Source organism: Ciconia boyciana, chromosome 4 (assembly GCF_034638445.1).
Source record: "Ciconia boyciana chromosome 4, ASM3463844v1, whole genome shotgun sequence".
NCBI lineage: Eukaryota > Metazoa > Chordata > Aves > Ciconiiformes > Ciconiidae > Ciconia > Ciconia boyciana.
This window is the reverse complement of record NC_132937.1, coordinates 30446531-30464262: the sequence shown is the minus strand read 5'-3', so window position 1 is coordinate 30464262 and position 17732 is coordinate 30446531. Positions and strand designations below refer to the sequence as shown.

The window sequence follows — 17732 nt, the reverse complement described above, 5'->3', positions numbered from 1 at the left end:
TAGTGTTTTTAAGACATATAAATCAAGGCTTGGATGTACTGACTGGGGCTGGCACAAAGTTGTGAAGAGTGCTTACTGGAAGAATAATTGTCTTTTCCTTATCTTCTCTCTCACAGTTTCTTTCTTCTGAACAAGGCTTTTCAGAGATCCCAGGCCAGTCCTGGTGTCACATACCCTACACCACAGCTGAGTCCCCAGCTTCAGTAGGAAGAGCTGCTCTAGAATTAAGCTGATGTTGCTAAGGTTTAATTTTGATCACTGATCTTCAGTATCCACTTCTGCAGTCATGCTGATTTTTGTGTACCAGTTCTCACATTGAAAATCAGCTTATGGATCCGAATGCAAGTTTTGGCCAATTCTTGGCATGGTCTTGCCTGTGAAAGACTTCCTGAGATCATACACAGTTTCAATGACACATCAACAGCTGGCTTTTTGTGGGGATGCTCTTACAGAAGTAAGAGCACTTCACTGTCTCTTTCCTTACCCTGCCATGCTCTCTTATTTTTTTCTATTGGCTTTTTTTCTGTTTCCAGAACTGATCCATTCCAGTAACAGTAAGAAAATTCCACTGCTGGAGAAATTTACATGAATTTATCCTAGTGGAGCCTGGATGAAGCCCTCGTGGAAAAGCAGCACCCCTATCTGAAAACTCTTCATATACTACATCTCAGATCCTACATCTAGTTTGAACAGTTTAACACAGTCCTCAGAAAACTAAATGCTTCATGTCACATCATCACTACCTGGTGACTTTCAAACCCTCCACTCTGTTGGCATGGTCTGCTGTCCTTAAGAAGATGCCCAGATCTTGGGTCACATTACTCCATCCATGTGAGCGATGCCTATGTCCACTCCTCAGAAGTTAGTAACCCCAGAGCCAATTTAGCTAATCCAGAGCCTGTCTTTGGGACTTTTCAGGTTTAGTAACTATGAATCTCTTTGATAATGTAATTCATACACTTTCACCACTTCTGTACCTATTTTATTGCTTTTGATAGAAATCTGCATGCTCCTATTAAGTTTTATGACCGATTTGTGCAACATTGTCAGTGGTCATTTGCTTATGAAGGAAAGGACTAAAACCGAGTTAAGCCCTTTAATAGCTGGCCCAGAATACAGGAACTCTGATGAATATTTTATCTCTCCAGACATATGTCTTGATCTTGCAGTTTTAATGGCTTAGATAGCAATTTCAGTTTCTGTAAGTACATCATTAGCTATAATAACCCTCAAGATAAAGATATGCTGTAATTTGCTCACAAACAAAACATGCAAATCAACATAAAAGAAGACAAATACAGCTAGCAAAGAAAGTATCTATGGTGGTGGGGGTCTGCTCTTAATTAATAGGTAGTAAAATCATTGATAGTAACGGGTATCATTTTCAAATGAGTTTATATTGATGGAATGTCTTCTTGCAAGAACCATATCAGCAAGACAAAAACGTTGCTTTGGCAGATGCTGTATAATAGTCCTTTTAGCATACATTTCAAGTAACTCAGCCCAAAGACTTTATCTTCTTACATTTGGAAACAGGATCCTGCTTTCTTATTGATCCAGCAGTAACAAAAGCAAAGAGACTGAACTGACAAGGTGCAAAACGGAAGGAGGTTAGAGCTGGACTTGTGTCGCTCCTAGGACTGCAAGTCCACAGGTCCCATGGCACTTTACTGGTTTGCAATGGATTGCTGTTCAGTCTCCTCTACAACAGTGGGACTGTGAATGGTTGATTCTTCTTTCATTTCATAGGGTACTTAACAGTAACTTTTTTCTACTTTGCATTTAGGCCCTGGACCATTTAGATAGTTTCCTACTTTTGTGTGTTATTGATACTTAAGGCTATGTGAAGTTGCATGATAATCTTCTTACACTGCAATTTTGTGATGAGGGACTATGCAGCACCTAGCACGGTCCCAGTCTGACTGATAGGCACTTCTACAATAACATAAATTATAATAAAAGGCCTGATTGAGGGAGGTCCCCAGTTACTTCCCCTGACTGCATGGTAGTGAGGGGCAGAGTGTAACTTACAGAGAAGATGGGGCTGATTTTCCCTTACTGTTAGTGAAAATGGCAACAATCTACTAACCATTTTGCAGTTAAGAATGTGTTTTATCATAGCAAATTTAAGTTCTTGCTAAACATTTCTACTGTCTATTCAGAAATAAACTGTCTTTAGGATTAAAAATGATGTTTTAGGGGGGTAAAAGAGGAGTAGTTTGAGAGACACAAAGGGTTAGACATAAGGCAAGGCATTTCTTGTCTTGCACCAAATGATAATTCTAGCACACAAATGATTAATGCAATGCTTCACTTGCTGGGCTAATGATATCCTGCCTGGTCTGGAGACAGCATGAAATGGTATTGTCTGTATTCTACTTCACACTAAGGTCAGCCAGAATATAATTATATCCGTGATATTTCCCTGTAGACTTCCAGCCTTTTATAGGATTGATGCTAAGGTTACTCAATAGTTTACCAAGCTTTAAATAGTCTTGTGTCTTCATTATCCAAGTTCATTATGTATTACAGCCCTAAAGACAGTCTGTGCTCTGTGACTGCTGCAAATGCCAAGGATCCAGTGACAACTGAGTGGAGAAAGAACATCTTGTCATTATGGTTTTAAATTGCAAAATTGACTTGGAGAGTTTTTAGATTTGTTTCTGTTTGTTAATGCCATCTCACTTTTTTAAAAAAAAAGCTTTTTAATTGCCTGTTTTGCTTTTAATGTATTTGTCACGTTTCAAGCATTAATGACAATGCCTTGGGATGTATCTCTATGAAATATATCAAATAGCATTAACGCTGTGCTAACTGTAATGCAAATTGTTCCCTCTCAGGGTGGATATCATAGAAGGATATTGCCTTAGATACTGGAATCCATATGCTGCAGAAACTACACTAAGCAAACAAGGACTGTGACAGTTCTGGTTTGAATGAACCGGGTTGGAAGAGAAGAGCGCATGTTACTATAATTCAAAATTCAGAGAGCTTTAGTAGTATATAGGTAATAAATCAGACTTGTCTAGAGCATAGACATTTCAGCCTTTGTATACACAAAGGTCATCACTGGGCAAACAAATAATTACTGTTCTTTAGAGTTAGGTTCTGATCTTAGGACACAAGACATGGTGAACAAATTTAGCAGCTTGAAGCTGCCCAATATGGTGAGATTCTGTTTTTTCTACATCTTTCCCTGCTTTCACTTCCAGTCCCCACCATGTGCTCCTTCTACACATCTGGTGCTGGCTTTGGCATGCTTCAGTCCTCTCTGTGAGCCAGTTTAATTTATTACAACGACAGAAAATAAATCTAGCAAAAAAATCTGGGTGGTTTTGTGCTGTTTTAATGAATTAGATCATCTCCCGGAAAGGTCTGGTGGGCAACAGACCCAGGGAGAGGGTAAAAATGTACAGTCATGGAGGAGAGAGAGGGGAGAAAAGAGGTGGCAATTGTGAGAGGAGGGAGGGCAGTGGGAGAGCCTTCCACTTGCAGATGCAGCCAGCCACTACATCTGCTTAAGTGCCAGTGAACCACCACCTTGCACAAACCCTTCTGGTTGCTGCTCATCCTAGACTAGCAGATACAGACCACCCCACTGCTCACTACTTCACAGGACTCTCCTGGACAGGATGGTGGCATCCAAATTCACCATCCTATCTAGTGATCGGTTGCCCAGACAGGCCTGATTTAGGTGTTCATTGACGCTGAATATTTATTTTTCATTTCTACCATTACTGATACTTGCCTCCCTGAGACATCCCACTTTCAGGCTGAAAAAACTACTAAGGTTCAGACCATCTGTCTTTGGAGATGACTGCAACCAAAGTACGGATAGTAAATATGAGTGAGATTTTCAATGGCCTTCATCAGTGAGGGTTGGGAGAAGGCTTAGGTCCACCTTGAGTCCTTCTCAACCTGAAAATCCTGCCCACAGAGCTCACAGGGGTCAGGGCTTCTGCGTAAGCTCTTCTGAGCGCTCACCTGCCAGCTGCGTGCAGAAGCGGTACTGTGTCTACAACAGATCTATGCGCTCCCACATGCCTGCCCAGCAACAGAGAGGTTCACACATACATAAAAGGTGAATTTCATGAACCAGAGCACCGGTCTCATGATTTTAGCACTTTAAATAAGCTAACACAGAAAGAGTCACAGGAAACAGGCTAAAATGGAAGTATTATTGCATTTGTGTTTATAGTGACACAAAACCACACCTGGTGTATAGAGGGGTGTATCAGAGGTTAAATCACACAAAGGACTGCAGAGCCTGTTCCAAGCAATTGATCCTCAGAGCCAGGCAAGGTCAATTTTTCACAAGTATTCAATGATTTCAGTTTTTGTTTTTTTTTTTCTTGTATTCTTCTACGTTGTTTAACTATGAATTTAATTCATACAGTTTAATAAATCCATAAGCAGCTTTATATGACTGCCTGCGACACCAGTATCTCGAGCTGATGATCCAGAAGGTCTCTTTTAGCCTGATGTCTTGGTGCTTTTAAAAATATCTCTTTCTGATTGTTCTTTGTAGAGTGAATAGAATGTCAAACATCAGCCATTAGCAACCTTGCCCATGCTTTTATATTTCTGGTTCTTTCTGAATCAGTGATGTATGTGCATTATATATTTTAGAATTATTATTGTAACTAGTTAGAAAGCTAAAATGCTTCAAGCAGCAAACTGAATAAAAATCTTTCATCAAAGTCCATCAGTTTCCCTCTGAAAATTTCCAAGTATCTTGAAATTAAAACCTGAAAAATGCTTTTCAATAAGCAAAACAAAGATTCCTCTCCTGTAAAGGAGAGTTACGGAAGCAGGACTTCAAAGAAACAGATCTTATTAGGATGTCTTTTTGAACTACAACATTTTTAGGACCATCTGAAATTCATTAAAACTTTGTCAGTTTACTTGAGAAGTCAGTAATTAACCCTAACTGCTACTGTGAAACTTTCTGGAATGAGCTTTTGTAGATATCTTTGAGGTGGAATCACAGTTCAACAAATAAAGTAAGCTTTTGCAAACTTTCATAGAGACAACGGAGATGCAGAGCGTTGTGTAGAAACAGAACGACATAGCATTGACTTTTGCCCTCCCTGATTCTGGGCTGGCTACACATACAACCATCTAATGCAATAAATGAAAACACATGCCTGTAATAAGAAAGGGCTGATATAGTTGCAGAGATTCGCCTGAGCTCCAGAGAAATTTAGGTGTGCTCAATAACATTTGTTACTTCTTCTACAACAAGCTTATAAGCCCTTAAAATTGGTGTGATGCCCTTTTGTGAGTTATTCTGGCTTCTGCCTGTCCTTGCAGTTCAGGTTCAAAGGAGCAGCACTGAAGCACAGGGTCAAAGTACTCCCTTTATATATACATATATAGTGTAGGTGAATACATATCTCCTTCCGTGATGTATTAATGATATACTTTGTTATTTCCAGATATAAAACTCTGAGAGAATTTCTGCCTGTCAAGCCATGCAATTACCAGTATGTATCAATTTTGATTAGTATGGGAAAAAAGTTGATTTGGAGTTGTCTAAATTGGAAATGTTTTTATCTGGTAGTGGAGACCATATCATGAAATATCTTTGAAAGAATCTGCATTTCTGGAGATGGCACTTGTTCTTAATTAGCCAGTAAACACATCCCATTCTGTGCTTATTTGGTTGAAAGACCATCATGAGAGTGATTATGAGTATGGTGTTTCTAATATGGGCAGAGGTTCTGTAGAACTATTAATAGCTAGGAAAAAGTATTCAGCAAACAGCAATATCCAGACTTTCCAGAGCCAGGAAATGGCTTTGAGATTTTTATAAATTATCAAAAAAAGAGCTAAACACTGATCATTCCAAGGAGAGAATGTAAAATGTAAGGTTTGTGAGAGCAACAGATGAGGAAGCCTCCTGTTTCTTCCTTTGTGTGGGCTCATGGCAAGAGACATATGCACTTCTGCCCATTTATTGGTGACTATAATAGTGTGTATTCTGAGGCAGTAATGAAACCAGGGGAGGGAAATACTGCCATGTAAAAAAATGCATCAGCCATGAGAAAGGTACCTTGAGAAAGGTGGGTGGCTGATTTTGACTGAAGTCAATAACAAACTTGTAAAATGGTTGAGAGACTCAGCAGAAAAAGTCAATTACCAATATTGTTGCTTCGAGGGTTACCACATTTTATTCTGCTGTTAAAATACAGTAAGACAGGATAAGTAGACTGGGACTTGTCACAGTTTTGTGACCTTTCTACAGTGCAACATTCCCTCAGGCATTTTTTCTTTCTCAAGCAGCCACTTTTTAGGCTACATTTCTCCGTAACGTATGTTCAAGAGCAATGGAAAAACATTTCTAATTTACAGCAATTAGTTAACAAGTGCTAACTAACATGATAAATCAAATCTAAAGCTGTAAGTACTGGCATGTTCTCCACCATCTGCGTAAGTGCTGGCAAAGCTGAGTTTGCCCTGCTTCATCCAAAGGCAGCCTTTCACAGACAGAAAGGTGCTAAGGTGTAGCTGCAATCATAATGGGAGCTACTTAACAGGACATTTTGGAAAAGTCTTTCTGCATACCTACTGCCTCAGCAGGCAGACCAGTAACAGCATCTCCCTGTGCCCTGCCAGCTGGTGCACAGCCTTCCCCTCCAGAAGACTGGCTGTGCTGCATGTGCTAGTCCAAAGTAGGTCTTGTGGCCACAGGATCATGACTTCCACGTTGTGATCAGATAAGAAAAAGTTCAAAAAGCTCCATTTCTTTTCTGTGTCCTCTTTGCACACACTAATAAGGCTGGGCACTGTTTTGTCCTCTATTTTTATTAAAGTGAAATAGTGTAAGAGGGAAATTGTGCATGGGTGTTAGGGGAATTCCCTGATGAAGCCAGTATGCCTCAGTTCCAGTAAATGCAAAGCTGAAAATGCCTGACACAGGGAAAACATATTCCAGAATAAACAGAAGATAACATTTGTAACTGCAGAGTTGAGCTGACCTTTGTTAGCAAAGCATTTGTTCTTAGGGAAGGTTCTCAAATGGTGAAAATAACAAAATGCAACAGTGGTTTTGATGAAGGAAGGTGAACTTACTTTACCTGGGGAAACAGGCTTTATCTTCAACAAATGCAGAATGTGCATTTCTCCACTTCGTTCCACTACAAAGCCTTTTTTTCTTACAGTTTGTGTCTCACATCTGAATATTAAAGGCAAACCCCACAATTCCATACAGGGTAAAATGCTATGCAAGTGATGGGGTTTTCTACTTTAAAGTGAGCTTATATTTTTCTTTCTAGAGAAGGGACAGAGTGACCAGGGAAAGCAGGCATTTGCAGTAGTCCCAGAGCAAGATAAATGTAAATTCTTTAGGATGCCTGAAGTGAGATGCGAGATAAAGTAAATAAATAACAAATAATATATTAGGCTTTTTTTACTGGTTTTCAGATTAAACATGAGTGCCCCAGTTTTCTCCAATGTTTTCTTCTCTGACCTTCCACTTCACTGTAAACATATGTATTTTTTTCCCTGAATGTTAGATCTGAAGTAAAACTTGAAATGTATGAACAGCAAATATTTGTGAGAAGCAAATACGTATTTCTGAAAGAAAATCAGACACCTTATATTTACCTAATGTACATTTTGTGCACAGCTTTGTATTTATTCACACACTTGGATACTTCTAATTGCAACATACATGAAAAATATGAAAATGTACTGTACCATGTACGTGCTGTACCAGTGCTTTTAACAGGTGCTAAACCTGGACGGGTCTTGTAAAACTGAATTACCTGCTTACCTTTGGAGACAGAAGGCACTAAAAGGCATGCATGTGTGTTTCTCCAGCTACCCAGAAGTCTTCTGGGAGGAGAACAACATCAAGTCATGTTCTAAGGAATGGCTGGTGAGGACTAAAATAATTCACATACTTTTACTTAAGATAAAATCATTAACATATGCACTTGAAGCATAGCTGAGTAACACATGGAGGGAATGTGATGGCAGAGATATACCTAGGCAAGCGTGTAATTCCACATAAAAAGTAAGAAAATTGATAGGGTAAGATAGCTAACTGTTTGAATCTAATTTTACATTTAAGATGGCTTCCTTTCCTGACCTTCTGGCAAAGACTTTTACTTCAACATTTCTGCAGCTAAGGTGGTTTTTTTTTTCCAACCGGTTGAAATTATATTTCTTTTCCAAAGAGTATGCCCATATATCTTCCGTACCAGAACATTTGGAAGTATAAAAGAATTGACGTTGTAAGTTAAGTCTAGACACTTGGCTTCCAAGTTAGCAAATTTCAGCCATAATGTCTGGGCTTAGATATAGGCTGTGTCTAGCTATGAATCAGACAAGCTTTTGATAATTTTTTTAGAAAAAGAGAGGAAAGAAGACATTGCTAGTACTGCTAAGTGTGTACCATCCATGTGTATGTGCCTGCACAGAGAGATACACACATATATACACATATGACTGGGCAACATTTGCTTTTCTTTTGTTCAATAATAAATCTTTTGGGTTTAATGTGCTTTAGAATAATTCTGAAAATGCAAGTCAGAGACCTACATTACCCTAGGGAAGGACAGATGTTTAAAATGCAAGCTTGTCAGTTTAAAATGCAAGCAAGGCAAGTTTGTAAAATAGAGGCCATAGCATTTATTTGGCCAGCCATCATAATGGGAAAAGCAGACAAAATTTGAAGGCAGAATTCATGAAGATATGACCTTTTTTTCCAAGCATAAAACTGGTCAAATATGTTTGTCCAAGAACATGACAGCCAGGGAGATTAGAGATACAGCTATGTCTTTATACTTAGAGGCCTCTTATAAAATCACAGCATCACAGAAATATGGCTGGAAGGAACCTCAGAAGATCATCCAGCTTATTTGCCTCCCCACTACAAGATCAGCTACATCTAAGCCATTTCAGACATACATTTTCCCAGTCTCTTCTCAAAAACTCCAGAACCATCTGAAGGAAAATTAAGTCCAGTGCTTTACAGTCTGTACTGGTACAAAAATTTTCCTAATGACTAATTAAAATATTTTCTGCTGCTACCTAAGGGGCATGTGGTTAGAAGCTGGGCCTTTCCACCTGGAATGCGATGCAGACTACAATTCCAGACTGTGGTGGCTCAAATGTGTTTTGTGCATCTCCAGTGAAAATTTTGTTCTAGGCTTGTGTGTGCATACATTTGTGCACGAATAGTGCAACAAAGATTTAAGACAACAGTATCAAACAAAACAAGATCCATATAGATTGGTTTTATCAAAATAATACTAACAAGACAAGAATATTTAGTTGTTATACAACTGAGAAGAAAATGGCTGTCATCTTGTAAAGGAACTTGTGGCTTTCTCCTATGCACCCCTTCTGGTGCTCAGCCCAAACTGCCACACAACCACCTCTGCAAGCTTGAGGCTAGCCAGTGAAATCCCCTTTGAGACTTACTGCTTTGGTGCAACAATGCCCCACAACTCTCTAATGTGTCTAAGTATAAGCATTTAAAAAAAACTAGGGAAATTTTAAAATTCTGAATTATGCTGTTGCACTGTGTAACAAGCGTGTCCCAGGTTTGTAGCTACCTCTGTTGTACAGAAATATGTTGCCCCTGTTCCCCTAGCTCGATGGAACAACAAAGAAATATTTTAGTGAGGTTTCTGGTGGGGAAGGACCCAGGATCATCCCCCAGCTATCCTAAGGTAAAGGTTAAAGGCAGCTGAGGAAATGAGTGGGGAGCTCTTGCTCCTCCTATGTTTGTGATGGTAGCCATGCTTCAACCATGATTTACCAAGTATTAGTGCCACCCTCTGAGCATTTGTCAGTGGTCTGAAGACTATTATCTGGTCTCTCTGTCCAATGCTAAGGAGTGGTAATAAAAAAATATTGCTCTTCTAATGTAACTTACCTATATGAGCATTGCTCATGAGCATGGTAGAAGAGATGTTATGTGATCATCAGTATGAACCTATTCATGCCATCATAAATAGAAAGAATTACTATGAAAATTTCTAATTCAGTATTGAGAAAAACATTTGGAGATTTTCTTTAGTGTCAGTCTGAATAACTGATTTTTATTAGTAAACTCTGGCACTGATTTCAGTGTGCTACATGTGAGGTCATATTTTGTGCTGGGTTTTATGGAAGAGTCTCAATGCATGGAAACTGTATGTAGTTGTGATGAAGGGGCTCTTCCCTTCCCATTCAGGACTGGCCATAGGAAGCAACAGTATCAAAGGTATTTTATACACATTGTATAAGCTTTGTTATACAAAACGGTTTTCTATTTTTTTTACCATTTCCACTATATTTTAACAAGCAATTTCATAAGTTAGTGACAGCTGTTTAATTTTCTTCTATGCATTTTCACCTTAAACAACTAGAAAGCCTTTTGTATTACAGTCATTACTTTCCTCACAGGATGCAACAGCCTTTTCCATAGGCATTGCTATTTGCTCATATTTTCTGTTATTATCATAGAGATTTAAGAACTGTACAGCTAATTTTGCTTTCAATTTATTAACCTAATTTACTGTTACTGTTTAGAGAGTTTTTACCGAGTTGCAGAGGAGAACAGTTTTAGTTGAACTATACTGTCATCTTGTGGTGACCAATGCTTCTGGTTCAAATTCACACATGAAAGTTTTCTTTTCAAACTGAAGAATCTGGGTACTATACAAATAAAGTTATGTTTCTTGTAGCTGCTTGGAAACACATATTCAGTGTAGTTTCATCCCCACTAATTCCATCTGAGGTGTCTATCTCTGCAAATCAATATGATATCCAGAAACAAAGGCATCCAAACTGACCCTCATGAAAATGTTGCCCTTGAATTCCTCAGTTCACCTGCAGCCTTCCTGAGACATTGTTACCTAGGTCAAAGTGATCAATACCCAAGAGGACACTGAAAGGCATTCCTTTGATCTAAGAGATCACATTTAGAAATAAAGACTTCAGCTTGTCTGCACCTCTGAAGATAATTGGTATCAAGCACTGACTAGCTTCTAGCATATATCAAGCTTGAATCTTCACCATTCCTATCCCTTGTAGTCATCCTCACTTGCACAAAGGGCATTCCATATGTGCACAAATAAGTAATGCCAATATGATGACATTAGACAGAAATTTCTTGGATATCAGTCTTGCATTTTCCACAAACAAGTCCTTTCAGCAGTGTTCAAGTTTCGTAGAACTAGTACAACTACTCTATTTTGGAGCAAATCCCACCATAGTCGCATCAGGGACTGTATGGCTGTACCGCACCCTGGTGATGCTGTGATGTAGTAGCATGACACCAAACCTGCGCAAAACAAGTGCCACTGAGGTTATTTGGTGCTCATACCCACCTTCCTCTCTACTGCCTAGCCAGCCCTGGTTTTGGTCTCCCTGCCCCTGAGCTGGACTTATCTGTAAGGCTGCTTTGCTTTAGTCGTGGGAGGGACTGGAAGTGGGCGATTCTCCCCTTCCCCAGCAAAGCACCAGGGCAGAGCAAGGAAGTCAGGAAGGTCTGTGGGCCTTGGGTGGGATCAGCTTGAGGCAGATGGGCTTGTACCCCAGAGGGATGGAAGAAAAAAATGGATGGGCATGTCCAGTGTTGCATTTTGCTTCAGTTTTTCAACCCCAACCAGATCGGACAGGCTGCAGAACGTGGTGCTAGTGGGTACAGAAAGGCACTTGTCTCCACAGTATTCAGTAAACCCTGATCTAGATGCTTAATAGGATCAGTGTTTGCTGGCACGACAAAGAGTTTCTCCCATCACTGGACCTGGCTGGACCAAGATTGCGGTGTGGAAGCTGTGATAGGACACCGGCTGCTGTTTCCTACATCAAAAAGACAGTGCTGAAATCCAGACATGTTGCCTTCTAAATTTTGGACTACTTCGTATGTACCAAAGAGGAAGGGTGAATTAGCCAGTGCTGAATTGAGGCTGGTGCCATTCAGCAGCTGCCAGTATACGAGTCTGTGGGTTTTGAGCAGGCTGGAGTTCACTATGGGCCCTGTCCTCACCCGCGACCTGCATGGGGCCTAAGAGCTTCTGAGATGGCACTGGGTCAGCCACAGATCTGCCCATTCTCTACCCTAAAAGCATCCAGTGTTCCTGAATACAAAAGACAGCTGCATGACGATACCAAAAATCTTCCTTTCCTAATAGGTTTGAAGACATGTAAATGAACAAGATTATTTTTATCCCACAAAGGACAAGAATAATTCCTCTGGCAGCATATCCTTGCAGGCAGACAAACCAACATACTTCCTTTGGAGGCTGTTGCCATGGCATCTATCCAATGTCTTCACAGCATCTTCCAGATTTCTGACATCTGAGAAGAAAGAAAGAGGAAAGAAGGCACTAGTTAAAAGACACACAGCAGGGTTGCTGGGAGAAATATGACCCAGTCCAGCCTGTAGGATGTATTCATACTGTTTGAGTTAATTGGGATTTTTTTTTCTGTAGGGCATTTCATCCATAGGACACCGAGTTTTCTCTTTTGATTTTTAGAAAGGAAGACAGAATTGCTATAAAAATATTTTCATTAAGACAGTTGGGCTAAAATTCATTTTACCTAACTTCAGCCATCTATGTGCCTAGCCTAAGGGGGCTGTCTAGGCTCCTGTTAGAATTAATAGAAGGAGAAGAGTTCCTCCCAAGGATGATTTATCCAGCCTAATTTAGACACCTAATTTAAGATGGGATGATTTAGCTTTTGGAACCATTTATCTCTCTTCTTTAACTACAGCTGGACCATGGATGGACTAAATGCCTGGATTTTCAGGTGAGGTAAAATGAATATGAGCAAAGACCTCTGCCTTAGGTGTTATTTAGGTGATAGAAATTGCCAACCAAAATGAAAGAGATGGATGAACAGCCTACGCCACACATTTGTGCGCCTGGAAACAATGCAGCTAAAGTCAAAATGGCTTTTTGCCCCATCCCTCAACCTTAGCAGAAGTCAAAAGCCTCCCAGCACATAAATCAGTGCCAAAGGAATTCAGTGAGAGGCCATGCTCAGGAAACAAGTGAGGATAAGTTAATATTGAGATAACCATACAAGGCTGGTTTGTCCAGGAGTGAAAATGCAGCAGTCAGACATGGCTTAATTGCTTTGGGGACTGTGCCATGGGATTATGCCTTTTTCTGGACGAGCTCCATGTTACAGGGGTTCAACTGTCCACATGTTCATTATGGAAGAGTTCCTCACAGTTTGCTGGCTTGCGGCAGGCCCAGACAGCTGCATTTTGGAATAACTGCATTTTTAGTCAGCTTCAGTAAACCAGAAGCAGAAGGAATGAGATCTAGCCTGCCAGATAAATACATACTTTTATCAAGAGCTGTTAGACAAGGTTATATAACTCTACAATCAAGGTTAAATTGGCTTTATCATCAATTTCTGACTTTGAGATGACAAGGTGTTGAACTGGTGATAAGATAAACACAAATTTCTTCAATTTTTCTGTGTACATGTTATTTCTCCCAGATTAACTCTTCTAAGATAAAACTGCATACAGATCGTGCATCTGCTGAAGATGTGTGGTAGGCTGGCATGTGAGAATTTAAATGGTGCACCTGAATAAAAACCGATTTGGGGTCAATGATGTCCACTGCGATGCTTTCGACTGCAGGCAGACTGCCACGTGGTGGGGGGTCTGGGGGGACACATGGACAAGCAGAGAGCACGGCAGGGGCTGCCTGTTTTTTAAGGCAGCTCACTTTGAAAGTATGTGTTACAGCCAAAAGTGCCCCGTCCCTGAATTTCATTCATTAAAATAACTTTCACTGAAGGGCCAGGACTCGACTCCGCAGCCCGAAGCGGAGCCGCAGGCACCTCTCAAGAGCAGCACGGGCACTACCGCACAGAAGCAGCAATCAGAGTTAAAAATGATATGCCAGGACGGCAGCTAAGGTGCATTGAAGATTTTCTTTACCAGGCAGAGCCATATTTACACGCCAATACCCGTCGGCCGTTATTTCCAGGACCAGTCGGACCGCGGCCTAGGACACACTGCGGCACCCCGCGCACCAGTTTTGGGGTGCCGTCACCGGGGACAACCGAGCTTTCAGGGCCCGGGTCCCCGAGGGTCTCACCCGGGACACCGGGGCCTTCCGGTGGCCGGTCCGTCCCAGCAGGCCGGGCGTGGCGGGAAGGGGCCACCACACGGAGGAACCCGCGGGCACAGCCCGGGCACAGCCGGGCCGCAGCGGCGCGGGGCGCGGCCAAGCCGGGCCGGACGCTGCCCTCGCGCCCCCGGAAGCGCTTGCCGGGCCGCAGCGGAAGCGGGGCGGGGCTCGGCCTCTTTGGTGCTGGCGGCCGGGCAAGATGGTGAGCGCCGGAGCGCGGGCGCGGGGGATCCGCCGCCATCCGCCGCCGCGCCGGGCCCCGCGGGGCTCCGCGGGGCCGCGGGGCTCGGCTGGGGCGTGTGGGCGGCCCTGCACCCTGATGCGGCCGGGCTGGGCGGCGGGACGGCGCTGCGGGGCGGCGCTGCGGGACGGAGGCCTGGGCCTGAGGGCCTGGCGGCGGCCGCCGTTTCTGCCCCGGCTGGGGGCGCGGGGTGTCTCGCCCCGAGCGGGGAGGCCGCGGTGGGGTGCGGGGCCGTGCTGCCGCGCGGGCGCCTCCGGGGTCGCCTTCGGGGGTCTCCTCCCTGGTCCCCTCCGTGCTTGCTGCGGGCCTGCCGGGCCGGCGCTCTCCCCGTGGCGGAGGCAGCCTTGCGGGGAACGTAGCAAGAGGGCGTTCGGTCGCCAGAGCCGCGTGTGGTGAGTGGGCGGCTGATCTGCGGGAAGCAAGTAACCTTTTTTCAGGAAAAAGCACTTTACGATTTATCGGTGATGAGTTGGGGGAGACGAGAAGGGGGCTGGAGATAAGCGCTCGGTGGCTTCGTTTTCTTTTAGCACAGGGCGGGGGGGGGGGATAAGAAATGGCGACGAGAGGTGGATGGAAAGTGGAATATACCTGTAGGCGAAACTGAGTTTGTGTGTCGGAGTTTAGTGTGCCTGTGACGTGTTTCTTGGACTCTGGATTTGTGCGTGTTTTTAGGGGAACTTGTTCTTTTTTTAGTTACGTGACTTGCAAGTGTTAGTGATATTTCTAACATATGGCATGTCTTGAAATGCTTTTCAGACGAAGGGTACCTCGTCATTTGGTAAGCGACGAAATAAGACCCACACCTTGTGTCGTCGATGTGGGTCCAAGGCATACCATCTGCAGAAATCTACCTGTGGGAAGTGTGGTTACCCTGCTAAGCGTAAGAGAAAGTGTAAGTAACAAGCTTCTAACTGACTTGAGTTCAAAAAACTGTTTTTCTTAGTCTTCTTCAATGGTCTGACTTTTTTCCAACCAAGGAAGAACGCTGTCATCTTGCAGCGTTTGGAGCTTTTTTCAAATTAATGCTGATTTAACTGTGTTGTAGCTAACGTGCAGTATTACTACAAGTAAATTTACTTAAATTTTTTTTTTTTGCTTCTGTCAGATTGAATAATTGTGGTATAAAAATGCAATGTGCAACTTAATTATTTGGTGGAGATGAGAAACAGTAACTTGTATGTTTTAGATAATTGGAGCGCAAAGGCTAAAAGACGCAACACCACTGGTACTGGTCGCATGAGGCACCTGAAGAAGGTCTACCGTCGATTCAGGTATAATATTTTACTACAAACTAGTGTGGTGGGTGTGAAATCCTGCATAGATATCACTTAATTACAAAATTCATCATTCCAAGTTAAAATTTTTATTTATTTAGTACGCTTAATGTGGTATGGTCTTTCTTCTTAAATATATCATGAAATAAATTATGCCTTATATAATTGGCTGCATATTCCTGTGAGGATAAAATAAACCGCATTCACTGTTAATACATAGGGTGTATAACAAGCTCTGATGTTTCTGTTAAGTGTAGATAGTATAGAACGCAGACAGTATTGTAATAAATTTGTAATAAATGTCCACATTTAAAAAGACATGCTCTGTGTAGTATTGCCAATATTGTGTGACGCTATTTGTGAGTCACCTAAATTGCTGGTTGCACTGAAGTGTGGGGTTTTTGTAAGGCAAGTCTTGAAATGCATTCCAGTCCCCTTTTGCCCACAAAAAAAAGTTTAGGACTGGAATAACTTCAGTAGTCACTCTCTTATTTGGAGTTCAGTTAGCACCTATAAGATCATATTCTGAGTTATGGGTTTCTAAAACTTGTTACAGAGCTTTGAGTTGTAGTTATGAAATAATGGTGGGGATATTGTACTGTTAAACTCATTAAGAATTTCTTTTGTATGACCTCCATGTTCTAAAGTGGAGCTCTGTAACTTCTGGCCTAATACACCAGAAAGCTGGATGAAAAATACCAAGTAATTCAAGAGTCTTGTTGTAAAAAGGTAGATTGGATTTAACAGTGAAGAGTAGGAGTCTCTTAAGTCCCAGACCTGGGTGTAGTTGGGGGATCCGTTCATCTGTTTTGGTGAGCGTGGTCTTTCCCAGCAACAGCCAGAAAATACCTTGCAGTGTGCAGCTGTGGCCTGCTTTCCACTGAGTGTTGCTGAAGTAGAAAAGTCATACCCAAAAGCGAGTTTGGGGCTGACTCTTTTGATGTCATGCCTGTCTTAATCTCTGGTTGGAGGCATAGAGGATTTCTGTGAGAAATTGACTTACACTTCACAAACATGAAATCTGCTGAGTTGCTTAGTAGGAACATAAAGTAAGGTGTGCTGTAACTGATGCAGTCTTGCCATGTTCACTCAGTTACTGAAATCTTCCTGTTTAAAGAATTCAAATTCACTTCAGCAGAAGAGAGCAAAAACCATACTGCTTATTCCAAACACTTGTTAATAAGATGTTTCTTACTAAAAATGTCTGATCGTCTGAACTCCATAGTGATTTCAGTGCATTACTAAGATAAGCTGAAAAAAGTTAGTGAACTTGATCTAAACCGTCACTTGTGAGAAAATAACCAGGAGTAGGAATCATTCTTTCAAAAAGTGGCAACCATATTTCTACTTGTAGGAATGGATTCCGTGAGGGAACCACACCGAAGCCCAAGAGAGCCGCTGTTGCAGCCTCCAGTTCATCATAAAGACTCATCTATTTGTTAAAATAAATGGTCTTATCCAGCAGCTGTCACCTTTTATACATGTTTTACTTCAGTGAAATGCGGGATTCCTGAAAATACATGTATTTACACACACAGTTTCTTGGTGGTATGCATTGAAACGATTCATTAAAAACAATCCTTTAATTGACTTTTCATTTGATAGCACCTCTGCCTTGAAAAGGACCATTATCTCCACGCTGAACTTAAAAAGAGGCTTGTATGTGTTACCTGCAAGAGAAGTGGCATATTGGCAGTATGGACTTGCCCTACTTGCCTCTGAGTTTCGTTGTGGCCTAGTGTGGAGAGTCAGGATTTATCTCAAAGATAGCAACTTGAATAATGGCTCTACGTACTGCTCTGGGAGGGAATAGGTAGAAGGATTCCCAGTCTTAGCCATTTTTCACTGCTTTGTGGTGCTCAAAGGCCTGCAGAAGTATTGATTAGTCAGTGGGTCACTGCTTCTTGGGCAAAAAGAAACTCCCAAGTCCAGAGCACACATACTACCAGACAAAGGGATTGGAGATCTGCTGTAGTTGAGACAAGTTGCCCGGAATCGTCTGGGGAGGTCGGTGTGGAAAGCTGATGCACAAAAAGATCTGAGTTAACTACGCTGGGTGTAAACAATAAGTGGTAGGTAGTGTGATGCAGAAGTAAGTCCCTTGGGGTACGTGTGAATTAT

The 17732-nt window shown here is 41.9% G+C and overlaps 1 protein-coding gene and 1 non-coding gene across 2 annotated transcripts; both read left to right on the top strand.

Annotated features, from left to right (window-relative positions):
• Nucleotides 1-14170: 14170 nt before the first annotated feature.
• On the top strand, nt 14171-17073 carry RPL37 (ribosomal protein L37). The gene is made up of 4 exons (XM_072860414.1): nt 14171-14298; nt 15094-15229; nt 15524-15608; nt 16966-17073. The coding sequence occupies exons 1-4, from the start codon at nt 14296-14298 to the stop codon at nt 17033-17035; spliced, it is 294 nt and encodes a 97-aa protein (XP_072716515.1). The 5' UTR covers nt 14171-14295; the 3' UTR covers nt 17036-17073.
• Nucleotides 16782-16864, top strand: LOC140651528 (small nucleolar RNA SNORD72). The gene has a single exon (XR_012042423.1). It is a non-coding gene; the product is annotated as a small nucleolar RNA SNORD72 (small nucleolar RNA).
• Nucleotides 17074-17732: the final 659 nt, after the last annotated feature.

Coding starts and splice junctions, on each gene's coding strand:
- RPL37 (XM_072860414.1), top strand. Junction 15,230..15,523: donor TGCTAAGCGTAAGAGAAAGT/GTAAGTAACAAG, acceptor TGTATGTTTTAG/ATAATTGGAGCGCAAAGGCT. Junction 15,609..16,965: donor AAGGTCTACCGTCGATTCAG/GTATAATATTTT, acceptor TTCTACTTGTAG/GAATGGATTCCGTGAGGGAA.